Source organism: Natrix helvetica (genome assembly GCF_964273705.1).
Source record: "Natrix helvetica genome assembly, chromosome: 2".
Lineage (NCBI taxonomy): Eukaryota > Metazoa > Chordata > Lepidosauria > Squamata > Natricidae > Natrix > Natrix helvetica.
The window spans coordinates 267339731-267361870 of NC_138552.1; the positions used below are offsets into that span (position 1 = coordinate 267339731).

General features: G+C 38.1%; 1 protein-coding gene across 1 annotated transcript in view; it reads left to right on the forward strand.

Moving 5' to 3' along the window:
• The window catches only part of ADCY3 (adenylate cyclase 3), an 88344-nt gene that overhangs the window by 59189 nt on the left and 7015 nt on the right, over positions 1–22140 (forward strand). The window contains exons 5-17 of the mRNA XM_081944294.1: positions 403–514; positions 2227–2354; positions 3681–3839; positions 7483–7645; positions 8003–8122; positions 10887–11029; positions 12020–12181; positions 13913–14000; positions 15263–15379; positions 17615–17871; positions 19354–19435; positions 19958–20116; positions 20540–20686. Of these exons, the coding sequence (XP_081800420.1) occupies positions 403–514; positions 2227–2354; positions 3681–3839; positions 7483–7645; positions 8003–8122; positions 10887–11029; positions 12020–12181; positions 13913–14000; positions 15263–15379; positions 17615–17871; positions 19354–19435; positions 19958–20116; positions 20540–20686 (1837 nt within the window). The remainder of the gene's footprint in view (positions 1–402; positions 515–2226; positions 2355–3680; positions 3840–7482; positions 7646–8002; positions 8123–10886; positions 11030–12019; positions 12182–13912; positions 14001–15262; positions 15380–17614; positions 17872–19353; positions 19436–19957; positions 20117–20539; positions 20687–22140) is intronic.

A 22140-nucleotide genomic window follows, 5' to 3' on the forward strand; every position in this document is an offset into this window, starting at 1 on the left:
TGCTATTAAATTAGCAGATATCCTCTTGTGGCCCTCCACACAGTTGGGAATCAGTTGCAGCCCCTGATATCTTAAACCAGGGGTGTCCAAACTTGGGAACTTTAAGACTGGCTGGGGAATTCTGGGAGTTGAAGTCCACAAGTCTTAAAGTTCCCAAGTTTGGACACCCCTGTCTTAAACACTGTACACTTCTGAAATAGAAGAAAGTAAGTAAACATCAATGTGGAGTAGAATTAAAGCAGAAAAGCAGAAATATCAAGGAACTGATGACATCGAGATTAAATTTCAAATGAGAGAGTAATAAATCAAATGGTACGACAGCCATCATAAATTGTTTTCGCTGCAGCTAAGTTAAATGATGACATCTCACCTGTTTTGGATCTCATGTCTTTCATTCTACAGCATCCTTTTTGCTGACATCGTAGGTTTCACGCAGCTGTCATCCTCATGCAGTGCCCAAGAATTGGTGAAACTTTTGAACGAACTCTTTGCTCGATTTGATAAACTAGCAGCTGTGAGTTTCTTTATTATTTATTTACATATAATTCTGGAAATCCTTTAGATCTTTGGAGCAAATTGTGCGTAATTCAACCCAAACTACCCTTCTTATTTGTAATTTATGCAGCATGAAGCAAATTAAAAATGGAAAAGAAGCAGACAAACACAATTCTGATGTACAAGCACTAATAAAAGAGGAGAAGATTTACCTGAGATGAGATTAATCTGCCCTTCTGCTTCCCCCCCTCTATTTTTAAAGTATTCTTGCCAAAGAGCCATTCTATATTTTTTTAAAAAACAAATCTGGCTGAAATTACATATTTAGAAATAAGGAATACCAGCGGAGCCACATTCAAATATGAAACATTTCTTTTGAGATTATATTGAGAGTTCTGGATAAATAAATATATCTTACTGCAATATATTCAACTTCCAAACAAGATTCTGTGCCCAGCTGATGTCATTTCTTAAATGTATTCAAATATCAGATCAGGATAGATTTAGTACTTTTTAATTATAAGATTTCTATAGCATTGCTTGAGAGATTTGATTTGACTACCCATTTGTTTTCTCAGCCATCTGGCTGGGACTATGGAAGCTGTAGTGAATTGCATCTGGAGGGCAACGTTTGCACAAGGCTGAAATCTCATAAATAGGACTAAAGACAATATAGGAGAATGAAGCTGCTGCACTATATGATTATGCCAGCTATTTAAAGTACAAGCAATCCTTGACTTAGGACCACAATTGAGCCCAGAATTTATGTTGCGAACTGAGAAATTTGTTAAGTGAGTTTTGCCCTGATTTACAGCTTTTCTTGCCACATTTGTTAAGTGAATCACTGCAGTTATTAAGTTAGTAACATGGTTGTTAAGTGAATCTGATTTCCCCTTTGACTTTGCTCGTCAGAAGGTTGCAAAAGATGATCACATGATCCCGGGACATTGCAACAGTCATAAATATGAACAAATTGTCAAGCATCCAAATGTAAATCACAAGACCATGGGGATGCGGCAACTGTCATAAGTGTGAAAAATAATCATAAGTCACTTTTTTTCAGTGCCATTGTAACTTCAATCACTAACTGAACTGTTGTAATTCGAGGACTATCTGTACATGTATTTATGGTTGTTACTATAATTGGAATAAGAATTATTTCACAGGTTAGTTTAGATTTACTGCACATTAATTTTTTCTTCAACTCATGATAATTATTTTGTATTAGCAGCCATATCTCTTTTGGAGTTGTTTGCTTGTCAAATTAATTAATTTTGCAGGGTATTATTGCTATCACCTATAATTAATTAATTATCTTGAGAAATTACTTAGATTAAATATGCTAAGTAATCGGAAGAGCCCCTTTGGTGCAGTGGTTAGAATGCAGTACTGCAGGCTACTTCTGCTGACTGCCAGCTGCCTGCAATTTGACAGTTCGAATCTCACGAGGCTCAAGGTTGACTCAGCCTTCCATCTTTCCGAGGTTGGTAAAATGAGGACCAAGATTGTTGGGGGCAAGAGGCTGACTCTGGAAGCTGCTTAGAGAGGGCTGTAAAGCACTGAAGTGGTGTGTAAGTTTAAGTGCTATTGCTATTGCTTTTGGATCAGAGGATGAATGAGGCAGGGAACCCGTGGCAACCTTTTCAACAATAGGTTTAAAAAGTAAATTACAGGTTTCTGAGACCTGAAAATCCTAAACCTTTACCTTTAAAAAAAATGGCATTCTTACAGAAATACCATCAACTGCGTATCAAGATTCTGGGTGACTGCTACTACTGTATCTGTGGATTGCCAGATTACCGTGAGGACCATGCTGTTTGCTCAATCATGATGGGTCTTGCTATGGTGGAAGCTATTTCGTAAGCACTCACACTTTGCAAATTTTCATGCTGTTTTCGGTTTTTGCAGCCTGGGTTGTTGTCTTTTTTCCCATTCATATTTTTTTTCTTTTTCCCACATGAAAAACTCTTGTTTTATGATGTTGCCAAGGAATAATTTTTGTGTGAAATATATTGTTTTATAAGAACTTTATTGAATTACACATGTGATTTGCTTAGTTCATTTGCTTTGGGTAATTTGTTAAAGTCATTCAGGAGTGAGACAGGTGGCAAATAAATTTAATAAATGCATAAATAAGCCTCACTACAAGATTCTCATTTGATTTCATAACTCTTTCCCCCTTCTCTGTTGTCCTACTGTAATTAAAGACAGTAATGTTTATTACATCATTATTTCCTGATGTATCCTTGCATATTTTTCACCTAAGGGTTAATTGTGTAGAAATCTTCCCCTAAATGTGGTTGCTTCTGAACGGTAAATTTTCATCTTAGTTTATCTTTTCCAGCTGGAGAGTCAGAAAAAAAAAAAGTTTCCTGGTCTTTTTTCCACTCACCATGATAACTAAACAATATCTTTCCAGCTAATTTTGTCTCTCTGTAAAACAAAATTCCATGCTTAGAAAAGTCTTAGGAATGGAAAATGTTGGCCTTGAAAATATTTATGCAAAATTACAGGAATAGCAACATTGAATTAGTTTTACAGCTCAATTATAGAAAGAAGCTAGAGAAATAAAAGAGAGGAGAAAAGGAGAGCTGGGTTATTAGGCAATCTTTGGAGTCTGGCACAAGTTCAGATTTCATAAGAATAAACAAAACTATGTTTCCTTAGTGCTCTAACCCAGGATTGTTGACAGTGATAAAGCTCATCATGTTTTTTGGCCATAGTTTTTCCAGCCCTATCTAAATAGCCAAGGTTTCATAGAGGACCCTTGTGCTGTAAGGAAATAGCTCTGTTGCTGAGCTGTAGCTCCCCCCCCCCCCCGCAGTGCTATCTAAAAAGCCATATCTCGCATTTAGAATGCATTTTTACTAGTTTGCCTATTCCTGTATTCAAATCTTCTTCAAAACCTGAGTTTGTCTATGATGCCTGAGATTTGGGGCCCTTGTAGTCTACCCACATTTGAAGACTACTATACTGGGGAGGTTTGTGTTCCCTGAATGGAACCGAAACAATTATAGCAACCTCACATTGCTTGTTTATTTTCTTTTCCTTCTTGCTGCCCTTAGCAGCAATGAAGCCCTGTGCACAATAAAAGCAGCCCTAGCGAAGCCTTCCCAGGTATAGAAACAGGAAATAACCATTATTTTCAGATAAATATTGCTTATTATTAATTTATTCCTCTAAAGCTATGTACGAGAGAAGACCAAAACAGACGTGGACATGCGTGTGGGAGTGCACAGCGGTGCTGTCCTTGGTGGAGTCCTAGGGCAGAAACGTTGGCAGTATGATGTATGGTCTACGGATGTAACTGTAGCCAACAAGATGGAAGCAGGAGGCATCCCTGGGTAAGTGCTTCCTAAGGACTGTTTTTTTCCAGGACTGTTGTTATAAACATCTTACCAAAAATCATACTGTTGTAACTTGTGTTGAGAAGATAAGTTACTGAAAACTTTAAAAAATCCAAAACCAGGTCTTCTGTTGAAAATATCATCCAGGTTTACGGCAGTATTTATTTTTAACTAGCAGCTAGAGTCACTGTTTTGCAGTAAAAGCAAGGTACCTGTTTTTAGGCTATGCTTCAGGATCACTTAGAAATATATAAACACATATTATGCATCGCATTACATTGCATTTGTATGCTATCCATTCTTGGAGGCTCTGTGAGGCAAACAAACTGGTAACAACAGTCTGAAAAATGGATAGAACAAGAAGAAATGGGTGGAAACTAACCAAGGAGAGAAGCAACTTAGAACTAAGGAGAAATTTCCTGACAGTTAGAACAATTAATCAATGGAACAACTTTTCTCCAGAAGTTGTGAATGCTCCAACACTGGAAGTTTTAAAGAAGAGATTGGACAACCATTCGTCTGAAGTTGTGTACGGTTTCTTGCCTAAGTAGGGGGTTGGACTAGAAGACCTCCAAGATCCCTTCCAACTCTGTTATTTTAAAATTCTAAATAGTAAATATAAAACCCTTACAAAAGCAAAATTGACAAAATCAGTAAAAAATAAACAGAATATGTAGAAGGTCATGTTCCCACCAGATCCCAGCCTTCACTCACAACATGTCTTCCTCTTATCCTAGGAGGAACTCCCTTCTACAAACTAGGAGAGAAAGAGGAGATGGGATCTCTATGGGGAGATCCAGTGTGGAGGCAATGATTGAAAAGACCTGCTTCCAGAGAGCTTTCTGATCACAATCTTGTACATGTAACACTTTGAAGGAGTTGACCTTCAATTTCACTGGATTTAGGAGATTGTCCATGCCCTTTCAGCAAAGGTTCTTTATTGTTTTTTCCATACGTGCATTCATTTATGCTTTTCAAAATGGAGAGAAAGCGAGCTATAAACTAACCTTAATTATATTCACATCGCATGCACATTACCGACTAACAATAAATATTCTACTGTTCAGTTTAGTTCCATACATGCCAATAAACCACAAGTACAACCAAAGTCCAGCTCTAAAATAACAGCACAAACAAAATGTAAAACAAACATAAAAATAAAAACCAGATAAAATTACAAAAATAAAATTAAGAAGTTTATTGGGGTTCATGAACTTAACTAGAGTATTTCCTGAAACAACTTGCTTTTAGATATCTATCTGAAAGCCATTAAGGAAGTAGTTAGTCTGTCCTTGGTTAGGAAACTATTCTGAAGCACCGGTACTACAAATGAAAAGCAACACCTCCTAGCTTTGATTTCCTTCATATTCTAGTAGTGCAGACAGTGAGGAGTTTGTACTTTGTGAAGCTGTAATATTTGTGTGCGCTGAGGTAGTATCCAGTTGTCGCTTATTTTGAAAATGGTGTCATAAAACATGGGAAAGATAATGTGTGATAATATACTATTGTGGGCTTCAAGGGAAGGAATGATGGATGGAAGATGTCTCTGCATAAGCAGAACTGATGACTGTAGCAAAGACCAAGGGACTGGTAGACAGGTTCCTTGGAACATCTCCAGATAAGGATGGAATATTGCCCATATTTGCTCTGTGCCAGGAGACCATAAGACAGCAGTCTCCCACCAGTGTGAGTGTTGGGAGACAATGGGAATAGCCAACTTGCTTGCAATTATGGTCAGCACCTTTTAAAGAATACTACGTTTGCTAATTTTACTTTCTAATTACTTTCAGAAATTGCTTATTTACTTATTAACTTCATTTAAGCTTAGAGACCTTCAGAATGTCAAGTTTGAAAATACTAGGTGATTTCTTTTTCAATCCTGAATGAAAAAATAATTAATCATAAACGTAAGAATTTAAATAAACAACAAGTAAGATTTTGATTTTAGAAAGTTATAAATGGATTAAAGGTACAGATAAATTTGGAACTTAGAAAAATTTACTATAAGATTTTTGGAATGAATTATAAAAAACAAACGGCTTCTGTGATAAGTAATTTTATGATTTTAAAAATTGGACACTAGAAAGGACAAGACCCTGGGCTGAGGGGAAAAAATAAAGCTCTTATTCTGTTAGTTAATGGTACCTACAAAATAATACAAAATGTAACATTGAAAATATTAAAGGAGACTTTTGAAGAATGGAGCCAGAAATTAGTGGCTATAATATCACAGTATCAGTCATGATGTTTGACTCTATGAATAGACAGTTGAAAATATATTAGTGAAGAAGTGATAGAAGTGGGACAAATTTATCTGACAAAATAGAGATGGTACTCAAAGTGGATTTACAAATGGCAGACTAAAAAAAAAATGACGTAAAAGGATGTCTCACTGAATATACCAAAAAAAAAAACACCTGCTAATATTTTACAAATCAAAATGAAAATATAAATGAAACACCAAGAAAGTCACCTGGATAATTTATATAGTTTATTAAAAATCTGAAAAACTTGTGTGTGATGGGGAAAATGTAATGGAATATATGGATGACATTTACGCATTCCACTATGTAAATGGAAGAGATACTGCCTAGGAAACAATCAGACAAGAGAGGCAGGAACTTCATGGTCAGAAAAAGAGACCTATGAAGGACCCATCTTAATGAAGGAGGCAGTTAAAAGTGACAGTGAAAAGTTTGTACTTTCAATCTCGGAGGATTCTGTTAATATAGCCTCAAAGTAAAATTAATTCATCTTGTCAGGTTTCCCCATCTGGTTTACCTAGGAGAACTGACAGATAAAGAAGAAACGAAGAGAAATCAAACCCTATGAAAATATTTGAATGAACTAAATATTGAGACTCTTAGAAGTAAAAGGAAGAAATGTAAAGTTGTTTATTTGATCAAGGTTAAAATAGAATAGAATAGAATAGAAAAGAAACTTTATTGTCACTTTAAATGTACATACATCACCATACATTAAAATGATTTTTTTTTGCATTCAGCTCTCAAACGATAACCATCACACACAGACACATACACCACAAAAACAATGTCTAAAAAGGTTAAAGGTGAAGGTAAAATAAGATATGTTGTTACTACTGGCAGCCTTTTAGAGACCTTCCTGCTGACCCCAGCACTGAAAATACTTATGAGCTTCTCTATAGATATGGATTGGGTGATAAATGAAGAAATAATTGTTTGTAAACCTGGAGGTGATCAAAAGTCTCTAAATATGTTACTTGTGATGAAATTTGGAAGCAATTTCTTTACACATTTCTCGTTATTATAGTCTTTCTATTCTCCTTTTTCTTTTTCCTTGCACTTTTTTCTTCCTTCCTTCCTTCCTTCCTTCCTTCCTTCCTTTCCTTCCCTTCCTTCTTTCTTTCTTTCTTTCTTTCTTTCTTTCTTTCTTTCAGTTTAGCTAGTATAGATTTTACTATTAGAATCAAAATTCTTCAAAAAAATTTATCAGGGATGGTCTACTGAAAAATACTTTCTATTTATTTCAGGACAGAGGAGTATTCTATTTGTGTAAATTCTGAAAGTCCTTGAAGTTCTGGCCTTTTCTCTGGTCTTTTTCTCTCACCCACATTTTCTCCTTTATTAAGGCTGACTGCATTTTTCTGTGGTCCTTTTAGGCGTGTACACATTTCTCAGAGCACCATGAACTGCTTAAAAGGAGAATTTGAGGTGGAACCAGGAGATGGTGGCTCACGATGTGAATATCTAAAGGAAAAGGGGATTACCACCTACCTCATAATAGTCCCGAAGCAGGCGCTCAAGAATGGGATCAATGGGGTGGTGAGTATTCCTTTCACTAGATCCTTTGAAAAGAAGGGAATTGTATTTCAGCTTTGTTAGGATCAGAGGAAAGAGAAGAACATGTTCTCATCTATCTTTTTCCTTTTAGCTTCATCATGATACTATGTCAGATTGATGCTTGATTTTAGTTCAGATTGATTACTGCCGCTGCTATTATCCATTGTAAGCACTTGAATGTTTTTCTTTCTAACACAAAAGTTATTTTGACTGGGACTTCTCTGCATTTAGAGAAGAAAATTGTGACAAGAGGTCTAATACCTTTTGGATACTTACAGTCATTTAGATAACCTAGCCCTATACGCATTGTTCTGTTTCTTTTTCTGTTTCATGTCACAGAAGTTATCTGTCTCATCCTCCCATGGGAACTCACCTCAATTGATCAACACCAAAGAATGCAATGGGAGCATTAATACAACCTGCACAACCCCAGATGAGGCAGAAGAATCGGACACTAGGGTAAAGGGGCAGAGTGGGTAGAGAAGGATAAATAAAGGCTTCATTGACATGTGTTCCAAGAAAAACTGCTTATATGTAAAACGTAAAAATTATGTCCCAAAGGTACTTTTTCAAGAGGCAACTGGTTTTTCTTTGAAGAGGTTTCACTTCTCATCCAAGAAACGTCTTCAGTTCTGAAGATGAGAAGCAAACATCTTCAAAGAAAAACCAGGAAGTCGAGTTGCCTCTTAAAAAAGCACCTCTGGGACAACCATGATCTGGATGACTGAGAATCTCCATTGACATTTGCTGGTTTACTGCAATGTATTCTACATGGGACTATCCCTAAAGATACCTCCAACATATAATTGGTACAAAACATAACTGCCATATTAAGCTACATGAAGTAATGTAAGGTTGATTATTTCTGTATATTTGCATGTGCATGGATTGGGGGGGTGGGGGGGATTGTGGATAGAAATGTAATCTTTACTAAAATCCTCCTAGGGCTGTCTACGTTTTAAAATGCTTTTCAAAAATAAAATCTTTAAAAATGAAAATGGAATCAATAACCTGTTGACCTTAACCAGGTAATAAAAACTAAGAGGAAGCTTATGGGCAGTAAATCCAGCATTAAAAAAAAAGACCTTTACATGGATGCAGGTTGTGAGGGAGGGAGGATAAACAAAAGACATTGAATATCAGGTTAATTCTGTAGCAAATTTCCAAACATGAGAGTTCTGTGTCAAGAAGCCCTCTAATAAGTACTTGCCTGTCTTTAGGCCCCTGATGAGGATTGGTATAAAGTTCAGTCAAGCTTGTTGACTTGTGCCATCTGTTAAACTTCTCCTAGGCCCCAGGGAATATTAAGAAACTATTTGCATGCAGAGAGTGTGCTTTACAGCTGAGTTATATTAATGGCAGTTCGCCTTAAACACCATGGAATTACTTCCGAGTTTTTAAAATAAGTGTAATCCAGTGTAAAATTGTTAAGTACTCCAGTGTATACTTGTTAAGTCAGGAGTGTCGAACTCAAGCCCCGAGGGCTGTATCCAGCCCCCAGGGTGCTTAGATCTGGCCCACAGGGCTACCCTGGAAACTGCAAAGGACTGGCCCACAGTACCTCTGCCAGCAAAAATGGAGAGAGTTGGCAGAGTTGCAGGAAGCCATTGCAGCCAAAAAATGAACTCGGGAGCCCGTTTTCGCTGGCAGACCGCTTGGGCCACCACATGCACACATGACGTGAGTGAGGTCGAGTTGGTCATGCCCACCTTGGCCATATCTCCCCCTGCCCCCCTTAGGTCAAACACAACCCTGATGCGGCCCTCAATGAAATCAAGTTTGATACCCCTGTGCTAAGTGATCAAGCAAGTGTACATTAAGCACTAAGTTCCCTTAATATACACTTGAAGCCTTAATAGAGGTTGCATACTATTATACCTGGCTATTTCAGATATCACACACTTGATCCTTTAACCTACTTGGTTTGAACTTGTCCTAGTTTTGTTGCATTTTGGGTAATATTAATAGGATGTTAAGATAACTCTGGGTCAACTATTGTATGTTAAGGATATAGTTGATTTTCTTCAGTATATTCCCAGGATTGGAACCTATCAACAATAGAATTGCGGATTTGAGGACAAAGATTAGCTAAAGGGGTTATTATATATAATTGGAAGTAGAAATCTATGCTTGATTTGCTGCGATATTGCTGATATGCATTGTTTGCTAAAATTGTAATTAGTCTTTGGGACAAAGAAGATGACTCTGATATTTATGGTAAAAGTTTTAAAAATATTTTGCTTATAATATGATTTTTAGTCCCTTTCCCTTTTCTTTATTGCTGTATGTTTTGATTTTGTAGTGGAGTTGATATCTATGGAGATTCTCGGTCATCCCGCTTTTGATTGTCCCAAAAATGCTGTTGTAAAGGCCTTTTGAACAGCATCTTTGAATGGAGTTGATATTTAATGTTTTCCATCTTTTCTATTTATTTGTTTGTATAATACATTAAAAAAAACTTGAGTGGCACCTTTTCCAAAATCAGAAAATATTGCAAAGATGTTTTCCTTACACATTACACAGAAAAAAGTGTGTGTGGTGTATATGTATAAAATTACAACATGGTTTCATGACAAAAGTGACCCACAGGGGGGAATATGTCAAATTAAGCATTTAGAAGTATATGCTCCTGTTACAGCTGCAATAAAAATAATAGCAAGACAGGTAAAAATAGCAATGAGAGCAGCCAAGTGTCCAAATCTAAGCAGAAAGTTGAGAAATGCAAACAATATTTTCAACTGTTAATTTCAGCTGATTACTTCAACAGAACACATTATACAAATCTTTTTTGTAGCTCTTTTGCCTATGTCCTTCATGTGTCATCCATGTGTGGCAACGTGGCTACCATTCCCTTCCTTGTTTTTAAAGAGTTACTTTAATTTAAAAATTAAATGGAAAATTGTATGGTAAATAACTAGGGATTTTTTCCAAAACTGCCCACGTGGTCAAAAACAGAGATGAAGTTAGGCTGGAAAGGAAGAAGATCTCTTTGAGGGATGGGTGGGATGGGAATGGGGAAATAGACGAGGTAGCAAAGAACAAGCCCATCAGTCTACTTGGCATAAAGAAGCGCTCAGAGTTGCCTTGAACTGCAAGATGGACGACAAATAAATTCAACACACAAATAAATAAAATTGTGCTTTTTAAAAAAACATAATCTTGTTTAATTAAATTTCAGCAGAAAGTAAAATGCAACTTTTTATTTGCTTTCTTTTCTATCCAGGTAGTGAATCCTTCCTTTCCCAACCCTCGAAGACGTCTTCGCTTACGGGATTTAGCAGAGAGAGTGGTGGATGCTTCAGAAAATGAGCAGGAACTCAATAAATTGCTTAATGAGGCCTTGCTGGAGAGGGAATCTGTCCAGGCGTATGTCTCTTCTTTTCCTTCCATCTTAGAGCTAATTGTCTGCTTTTTGCTCCATTCCAATGTTTCTCTCTTCCTCTATCAGTTTGAATATCACACTTACTATCAACAATGTCCACCACTGCTGTGGTTTCAGTCTTTCACCATGATTCAGGTCCTTGTCCTGCTTTGGTTGCTATTTTGTATTATTGGAAAAAGTATTCTGGAGACTTAATTTTAGTTGTTTTTATTATTGTATTTACTTTCTACTTTTCCTCTATCTTACAATTCAAGCTGCAAATTCTCTTTGTTATGTTTGTGTATTTATTCCGTTGGACCTTTATTCAGAAAATCACTGGGCTGACTCAGAAAATATTTTCATTGTCTGGTCTCTGTCTCTGCAGTATAAACTTTTATTTTATTTTATTTTTAAAAAGCTTCACACAGCATTTAAAGAATATGTCATCCTTTTAGTCCTCATACGCTTGTATAAAACTGAAGAACAAACCATTCTCAGCAGTGAGCTGACTTTTCAATCATGATTTAAGATGATAAGGTGTCCTTTTTTTCAAAATAAAATGAGGACTTAAATAGCATCGAGGGGGATTTTAAAGAATTTCTTAGGGGCATACCAAGTGCAGCCTCATATGTAACAGAACAGCTGCTTTATTCCTGAGGCATCAAAGAGATAATGGCAGAATTGAGATAGATGGGCCATTCTCATCTAGAATGGGGCAGCTTTCTATTTGCTGAGATAGGAGTTGTAAAAGATCCATGCAGGATCAGAACAAAGGCCCTTCTAGTCCAGCATTCTCCTACGGCTAAATAAGATGCCCTTGGAAGTTCCACAAGCAGAATATTTCCCTCAAATGGTAGGCAGTTAAAGACATAACGATTTTTCTTGAAGTCTCCGTGAAACTGGACTGAGACCATATCATTTTACCACAATTCTAAAAATCCCATACATTCTAGATGAGGATCCTAAATATCTGACATGTTCTAAATATCTGACAGGCTAAAAGGCAGGTCCACCTATCGCCTAACCATGCGTTTCATTGATCCTGAGATGGAGACACGTTACTCTGTGGAAAAAGAGAAGCAGAGCGGGGCTGCCTTCAGCTGTTCATGTGTGGTCCTGTTCTTTACTGCTATGGTGGAGATCTTCATTGATCCACGGTTAGTACAGCCAGATCTATGATGCTCTGTCTTTTTCAAACGGGGTTGTTAGAAAACAGACAATCCTTGGCTTACAATCGCAATTGGGATTGGAACATTCATTATTAAATAAGGCATCGTGTGACTACACCCAATTTTAATCCTTTTTACTGTGAATACAAAAAAACCATCTTCCCCAATTGATTTGACTTATCCGAAACTGATTGCGAAGGTTGCAAATGGTGGATCACTTAATCCTAGGATGCTGCATCCATTGAAAAGTCCCTGTGGGGAGAGGGGGCGACTAATAAGTTCAATAAAATAAATAAATAAATAATAAATAAAATGTGAGCCAAGTGCCCAGATCATGATGATATGACTGTGAGGGACATTCTTTTTAGCATGGTTGTCAACTTCAAACAGTTGCTAAATGAATGATTGTAAGTCGAGGACTAACTGTAGTGCTAAGGATGAAATTAAACATTTCATTACCAAACTGGATAGGTAAGTGGTTAATGTGTTGATACAGTGCCAGAGACATGACAGTGTTAAGGTCTAAATGGGGAGAAATAGGTTCTGAATGAAAACATCCAAGTCAGAGTCAATTTGGGTTTATAGCCGATTTATTCCAGAAATATTCAATCCCTGACTCTGAATGGAGTTGTACTTCCCAGCTCAGATGTCTAGATGTCTGCTAGAAGTGCAGGTAGTAACTGGGACTAGGAGGATTTTTGTTCATTCTATATACTCATTACAAAGCGATGTTGGCTCAGAAAGCCCTGGTCACTCACCTCCCACTAGGATTACTATAAAGTTCTCTACATGGAAGCTATAGCTAATATAGAATGCACCTGTAGGGTAAACCAGATGAGGAAACCAACATCATACAGGCATAAAACTACTTTTATTAGAACAGTTAATAGAATCTTGCAAGTCTGAAGGTGCTACCCTTCTCCATCCCTTCATGTGAGTTAGGGGACATTTTATTAAGTTTGTTCCTTGAAATGGTCTTAAACCACATTTGTCTGGTCATTGGCTTGTAAATGGATATTCTCACTGTTCTTCAAGGCCACTCCCTATTTCCTCTACAGTACCAGCCAAAGCAATGATCTCTCTACTTTGACAGCTCTGTGAGTTGCTCAATAGCTTCCAGGTGCAAATCAAGATGTTTGTTGTTACCTTTAAGGTTATAGTTCCAGACCTGGTTAACTGAAGAACTGCCTTTTCTTGTATCTGCCCATTAAACTAGGTCAAATAGGCTGAACCTCCTCCAGATCCTATGAGATTGTTACTTAGAAATTGGCATTTTTAGTACGTGTCCCTACTCTTTTGAAACCCTGCTGGCAAAAAGATGGTCAGCTTCATGCCTCTTGGATTTTGGGACAATTGTGAAGAGTTACTTGTCTATTCTTGCCCAGAAAGAGGGTGTGTGCACACATGAATGTGGTGATTGCAGACATATAAGTCACATGCATTTTTTTTCCATTTTTATATTCTTGATATTTTTATACATATTTGGGGTGGGGTGGGGTGACTATTTTTTATGTCAGTCTTACCTGCCCAGAACCTTCAGGAATAGGTGGCAAGCAAAAAGAATGAAACAATTATATAAAATAATGCCAAAAATTATGTGCCAAAATATTCTTTTATAACAGGGAATTTGACTGCCTCTGCAATCAGAATAAAATACTGATCTTTGATCTTCTTCTTTATATCTGGTGTTGTTGTTTTTCATTTCCTATTCTGCTGCAGGCTGCTAGCAAATTATGTGACATTTGTTGTTGGTGAAATCCTTCTGCTCATCTTGACTCTTTGTTCACTTGCTGCCATCTTTCCCAGGGTAAGATGTCCTTCAAAACACACAATTGTTAACTATTGTAGGAATCTCATCCTTTGCCATTCTTCAATGCCAAATCAAGGTTTTTTTTCCACCATACTACCAGAAATATTTGTGTTTCTATGAAAATATTTCTTATTTCAAGTTTCACCCGAGCTTTAATAGTAGGACTTCTATATTTGTTTGTTGTGTGTATGGATGTGCATATGTATTTATGTATTTTCAACTCTATGACTTTCCATCTTGAGTGTGGATGGTGCCATTGTGAAGTCAGTTTGAGTAGGCACAGCCATATTAGCTGGGCAGCTTTTGTGCTTGTTTTAATTGAGGGGACTTAAGAGACAGAAATGAAAATTTCTTTTGCAGCAGCTTAAGGCATCCAATTTACCCCTTAAGCCCCCCCCCCCAAAAAAAAGCCTGCTTCTTAAATGTCTTAAGTTGTAATGGTTCAGGAGTGGGTTACTGCTGGCGTTACTGCTGGTTTGCTTCGTGCGCGCGCCCGCCGTGTTGCTTGCGCATGCACCGTTGCTTATAAATTGTTCTGTGCATGCACAAAACATTATAAAATGACTAAAAAACATGCTGGCAATGGCATGGGCAACTGGGGAACCGATTCGGGGGCGTGGCGAACCTGCCGTCTCTACCGGTTCGGCAACCCAGTTGCAATTTCCACTACCAGTTTGCCTGAACCGGTGCGAACTGGTAGCAACCCACCTCTGCAATGGTTCATACGGATAGGATCAGTGTGTTTGATAGTCTTAATTTGGGAGGGTTGCAGTTTTCCTTCTTTCATGTTTCTCTTCTCATAATCTGGAAAACAGTATCATTGATTGTTATAACTGGCAGGAGCTTTGGGTTGGTAAAAAGGCATTGAGGCATTGAGGCAATTTTTCTGCTAATAATCTATAGTATCTTCATAGCTATCACCGGAGTACTATGAAGTCTTTCCTTGTGACTGTTATTTTGGGGCAGAATTTGGGACAACAATGAATTAATGACTCTAGAAAATGCAATTAATTGTTAATAAGGAGATCCTTTATTTCGATTTTTATACTGCCCCCTCTCCCCAAAGGGACTCGGGGCGATGGCTAAAGATGCTATGGACTGACGCATATAAAATGGTACTATTACTTAACTACTGTCTCATTTCCATTCCTGTTCCCCATAGGAAATTAACATACTCCTTCATAGTCTATCAGTGCTGGGTGCTACACCAGTGCTAGAATAAATTTAAATAATGAAATAATGCGTTTTTATTAATACAGGTTTTCCCTAAAAAGCTCGTGTCTTTTTCCACATGGATTGACAGAACCCGTTGGGCCAGGAACACCTGGGCCATGTCTGCCATTTTCATCCTAACCATGGCTGACATTGTAGATATGGTAAGCAAAAATGGGAAAAAAGACATTTTTTCTTTCTTGATGTCATTGCACCCTGCCAGCTTTCTAGCTAGAGGTGAGAAAAAATTGAGAAAGAATTAAAAATAGATTTTAATGAACAGATAATAGAAAGGACTGATCCCCCTTGGCAAGACGTTTATATTTTACTTCCTCCTCCCTCCTCCAAGTAGGCTGGGAGAGTGAAGCTACCCCCCACTTTACTAAACCATTTAGCATGACATGTGATTGACACTTGCTGTGAACTTCTTTTATGGCTGAGTTGATAAGTGTATGAAGAGTTGTACAATGGAAATCATTAAGGGAAATTAGTAAAAAGCCAGCTGCAGTTGATTATTTTTAGTACCTGTTAATAATTGGCCAGACCTTGAGCTCTTCTGTGCTAAAACTGATACGGAAATACTGCTATTTCCAGGCTGGCAAACTTGGATGAGGTTTCCAAAAGGGGTGGAGGAAGAGAACGAAGGCTGTGGGTTTTTTTCTTTCTGTCTCTCTGAAAAAAAATGGCACAAGGATTATTTATTGCAGTGCCCTTTTCTGCTCCTACCTATTACTGGCCATGTTTGGAATGGTGCGTTGATAATGGAGTCTTTGCGAAGGAGGATCAGTCCGGGTTTTGTTAATCCATCAGAAAACATCCAAGGTTTAAAAATCAATTAGACAAATCTTCAGATTGCCCCGTGGTGACTCTTTTTTTTATCCTTTGATGGTTTAAAAGGCCCTTTTGGGTGATACGGTGTGTTTTCATGTAACACATATTGAGCTTGCACATACTGTTTTGATAGATCATAGAAAAAAACAGAGAAAACTGGCAGCAGAAAAAGACTTAGTGATCCATTGAGTATGCATTTGAGAGGGTTTTTTTTTTGTTTTCTTTTTAAAAAAAAATTAAATTATCTTTTTATTATTTTTTTTAAATTTTTGTTGACTGATGGACATGTGATTATCAAATGCTTTGTTGCCCATCTCTGAACTCAAATCTTATCGATGCCTTTTAAAGTGAGGTCTGCAGAACTGGACATAGTGTTTCAAATGGGGTCTGACTAAAGCCCTATATACAGTGGGATTAGGACATCTTTTTTCCTGCTGTGATCCTCTAGTGATGCACCCCAGAATTTTGTTTGCCTTCACTGGCTACAGTGCCCGGCTACAGTGTTTACTCATTTTGCAGTCGCCTGCTGTAAGCACGCTTAAATCTTTTCCCCCCCCTGTTGTTCTGTCTACCACTGTACCGCTCAATACTGTATTGCATATGATGTATTAGTTATTTATTGTTACTGATCGTTTTACAGTGGGTACTATGAATCACAGTTCAACTTGTTGGGTATGAAGTTTCGTGATTTCAGGAAAAAACAAACCCCAGCAATATATGTCGTCTAAAAACAAAGATAAAGGGTTGAAGAGAAAAGAGACTGTAATTTAAAATATTAAACGTATGTGTTCTACACCAGATTTACTTGTCTGAGTACAGGGACACACACTGGAAGAAATTAGAGCAAACACAAAACATGTTTTCAGAGTTTTGCTGAATCACAAGTGGATAAACCAGAATAGAGTTCATTAGCCAAGCTGTGGGCTAGAAATGTAGAATGGTCAGTGATGTATTTTACAAAAATAAATGGGGATAATTATCCCTACAACAGGAAGCAACAGTTAGTGAAACTAATTGACATGATTAGTGCTTATGTGTATTATGTTTAGCACCTAAGGAAAGGAGTGGCCAAAGATTTTCCATGGAGTGGGGTATGTAGGCATAGCATATGTTGGTTGGAAAAATCTAGGTGATCACAAGAGATTTAATGTTTTCTGTATCCACATGGTAGTATCTAATAGTTACAATACAATATCAGAGTTGGAAGGGACCTTGGAGGTCTTCTAGTCCAACCCCCTGCCTAGGCAGGAAACCCTATACCGTTTCAGACAAATGGCTATCCAACATCTTCTTAAAGACTTCTAGTGTTGGGGCATTCACAACCTCTAGAGGCAAGCTGTTCCACTGATTAATTGTTCTAACTGTCAGGAAGTTTCTCCTCAGTTCTAAGTTGCTTCTCTCCTTGATTAGTTTCCACCCATTGCTTCTTGTTCTACCCTCTAATAACTACCCTAGTTCTCCAGATATTACACTTTTAGCTAGAAGGACTCCCCCCCCCCTTTAACTGGAAAATAAGGATTTTTAAAACAGATAAGAACAGCCTAACCCCTTTTGTTTTGTTTCAACAGCTCAGCTGCCAGCAGTATTACGCCACTGTCAATGATACAGTTCCAGCAGTGCTTCCGGGTGGTTGCGTGGAGAATCCCAAATACTACAGCTACATAGCAGTGTTGGCACTGATTGCAACTATAATGCTGGTGCAAGTCAGCCACATGGTCAAACTCACTCTGATGGTGACAATCACAGGGGCAGTGGGAGTGGTCAACATTCTGGCCTGGCAACAGATCTTTGACGAATATGATCAGGAGCGATTCCAGGAGAACATGTAAGAAGCTTTGAGGTCAAAAATGTCATGGGAGAGTGTTTAGGGTAACATTGGGTTAGGCCATATCTATGAAAAGAGGTTAATAATAATTCGTTCACTTTTTTTGTTACTTTTAGTATGCATTGCTCTCTTAAATTATTTAACTAATTTTAAAGAATGGTTACATCACCAATAAATGTCAAACTTACAGAGTAATTTGAAGAGACTCCATAGATTAAGTGATGTATCTCATAAATTTCATTGAAGAAGGTTATAAGAAGAAATGAAGAAGGTAGTCTATTGGTTGAGGTGGTTAAGTTTACAAACCATGGAAGCTCACAGAGTCCCTTTGAGTCAGTCGCTCACTCTAAGCCCAAACTTCTTATAGGATTGTTGTCATGGAGGAAGTTGTGTATGTTCCACCTTGAGGTCCCGAAAGAAAGAGAGGATAAAAATGCAACACATAGATAGTGCAAGAAAGTGCATTCCATTCAATTACATATATTTGGAGGTTGGCTCCAAAATGAAGACTCTGTGGTTCCAAAGCCTGGAATTTTTAAATAAGGAATATGGAAAAAAGAGGAGAGTAAAGTAGCAAGGTTTTGTTCTTTGAATTCAGGAAGATTAGCTTTGGAAACAGAGAATCCTAAAAACTTCTTTTGTCTACTGCCCTCTCCAATGCATTTTTTCCTTTGGACAGCACCTGCTATGAAACTATATGTAAAATACTCCTACATTGACCTTTCCTTGCTTGTTGAATGAACTTAGAACTGAGCTGCATACTATATTCAGCTGTATTAACATGTCGGATATTCTTTCTGAGACTACAGTTGCTTCTTGACTTATAACTGGTTGCTTAATGACCATTGAAAATTAAGAAGGACCCCCCCCTCCCAAAAGGTAGTTATGACCCAGATTTGAAATTCCAACACCTTCCCACCCTGCGTGATCATAATTTGGGCTCTTGGCAACTGGTCCATATTTATGGCCTTTTGCAGTGTCCTGCAGTCATGACTATGATTTATGACTTTTTTTTTTTTGCAGGAAACTGGTGTTTACCTCCGGTTCCAGCAAAAAATGTCCATTGTGGACGACGGGTTGACTTAAAAAATGTGGCATTCGCTTGACTGTGGGATTTGCTTTACAATCACTGCAAAGTAGTTGTAAAATTGAATCAGTCACATAAGTGCTTTGACTTATGACTGTCATGACATGTCAGAAATTCCAGGGTCCATTACAGTTGTAAATCGAAGATTACTTGTACTCTCATTATAAATGTGGCCGTCCAATTCTGTATGCATGTCCTTTCAAATATTTCTATGTGTAGAGAGCAAGTTGACAGACCTGCTTTTCCTCATGTGCTTGTTTTTTATGTAGATCTTTCCACTGCAGACTGAAGTGAAGATTTCAGGAATTCAGGAAGTTCTTGATCTCATGACTTGGCTGAATACATGTTCATCCTTTCAAATGTCCTAACTCTGAATCTTGTTCATTTGCTTTCAGGATCTCACTAGTTCCATCAAAATATTCCATGACAGGGATGATCTTGGTCATGATGCTCAGTTTCTACTATTTCTCACGCCACGTGAGTAGTTTGCTAAATTACTTATTTTAGGCAGTTGGTACTTTGGAAGCTCAGTTTGCCATCAAATTCTCTTAAGGTAACTGTATTTCTGTATTTTTCAGCATGTTATTATTTCAGGGCGCTTTATCTATCATAGCTTGCCCTTACGTTCCTAAATCTGCCATCTTTCCCGTCAAACTGGAGGACAACTCAAATGGCAAAGATGCTTCTGTTCCTATAAACTGACTAGTCAACTTGTTTTTGAAACCTAAGTTCTGGATTCCACTGCTTCAGGGCAAAAAAATACAACCTACATAAAGTGTTTCTGTTCTTGCTTAGAACATATATTTCTGTACATACAGTATGTACTTTTTTCCCATCAGATAATAAGATTCATTCAGAATATACTGTAAATGATTCAACTTGGTAATGGCATAGCTTTTTAGTATCATCAAGGAATAAAAGACAACATCAAATTTGAATGTGGGATTTTGGACTTGGTTATCAGAATGACATTTCTCCCCTCTTCCTCCCCCGCTGCAGGTAGAAAAGTTGGCTAGGACTTTATTCTTATGGAAGATTGATGTTCATAGCCAGAAGGAGCGTGTCTATGAGATGCGGCGCTGGAATGAGGCTCTTGTCACCAACATGCTGCCAGACCATGTGGCACGCCATTTTCTTGGCTCCAAGAAACGAGATGAGGTACATATTGGTAAACAAGAAGTTCATGGGCAAAATAGTATGCAAGTAGGATTTTTTCTTTGTTTGTTAAGGGTAGATAGTCAGAAATGAGAATTAAATCAACTCCGTATATTCCAGAGTGTAGATTATATAGTTACCAAGACTGGAGACAACCAGTATGTTAATCACACCATTAAAATAATTTTATTCCAGGAAGGCATACAATTGGTGCATTAACCAAAGCTGATAAAGGCACTGCTAGCTGTTGCTACCTTCAGGGGAATGCAGTACTATAAACTAGAAGATAATGTAGAAATTATGATATGAGATTTGAGCATAATATTACATTGCACAATTGAGTACATGAAAGCAATTATGCCTGAATACAGAAGTACCATTTATCTATTTATTTTAATTTCCTCTCCTTTCTTTCTTTTTGTGTAGGAGCTGTATAGTCAGTCTTATGATGAAATTGGTGTTATGTTTGCCTCTATCCCAAACTTTGCCGACTTCTATACAGAGGAAAGTATAAATAATGGTGGGATTGAGTGCCTTCGCTTCCTCAATGAAATAATCTCAGATTTTGATGCGGTGAGTCATCTTTAATCAATTAATTTAATTAATGAATAGTTAAAATAACCTCTTGATCAGTTGGCCCGAAGAAAATCAATTACTTATTCTAAGAGTTGTCCTTGAAGAGATATGGTTCCTGTGTTAGGAACTATGAGTTTTGTTACATAGCAGTATTGAAATCTCTTATTTTATCTAAACTACCTAATGCAGCGATGGCGAACCTTTTTTGGCTCGCGTGCCATAAGTGGGGGGAGCGCAGGGGGCTCGTGTGCAGGTGTGCTGCACCCATAATGCAATGTGCGACCCCCCCAGTGCGCATGCGCGCACTACAGGCGCGACCCCCCATTTTACATGCTTTTTTCGCCCTCCCCAGGGTTCTTTATAGGAGCGCTTTATAGGAGCCTGGGGAGGGTGAAAACAGCCTCCCCCGCCCCCCCGGACGCCCTCCAGTTTGCTCGGAGGGTTGTTTTGAGCGTTCCAAAGGCTTCAGGGACTGTCCAGAGTGTTCCCTGACGCCTTCAGAGCGCTCAAAATGACCCTCCGAGCAAACCGGAAGTGACTTCCGGTTTGTTCGGAGGGTCGTTTTGAGCGCTCCGAAGGCGTCAGGGAAGCTCATGAAGCCTCTGGAGGGCCTCTGGGGGGGGGGAGGCTCTTTTCGCCCTCCCCAGGCTCCTATAAAGCCTCTGGAGCCTGGGGAGGGCGAAAAATGGCTTTAAAAAAGGGTGAACTTAGCTGGCCAGCATGCGCATGCGCATGCGCTCTAGCCAGCTGACAGGGCAGCGCCTCGCGTGCCCTGACAAATAGCTCCGTGTGCCACCTGTGGCATGCATGCCATAGGTTCGCCATCACTGACCTAATGTATTGATTGTCATGAATGGTAAAACTTGAGATTTTCATTATACAACTCTGTTTATCAATATATATCTTGCTTTTGGTGGTAGTGGTGAAGAACAAAAAAGTTATGTGCCAAACACTTTATGTAAACCAATTTACAGGTGATCCACAAAAGTAAAACCATGTTGAAGAACAACTTTGTAATTAAACTATCAGCTTGTTTTAGCACCAGTACCATTTTCAGGAATTCCTCACGTCCTCAAACCTCACGACAATTTCATTATCCAAAGCAAGAGAGGCACAAGTTCAAAACACTGATAATGTTAAATGTTTCATAATACAGATAATTGCAGTTCCTAAACTAAACACTTGCCATATTTAATAGTCTTCTGCCAAGTCAAGGTATCTACATGGATTTTTTGCCGAAAACAATCCTGCTTCAGTGGGCTACTAAGCTTAAAACAGGCATACAATGGCCAGTTGTCAACAAAGATAGCCAAAGGCTGCTCCCTCCTTTGAAATGTTCAGTTGTGCCCATATTAATTGCAAGAAATGAGAGGGATTGATCTGTCTTAATCTCGCCAATGATCACTTTATATCATAAGTGTTCACCCCTAAATTCCTTCCCCCTTCAAAAA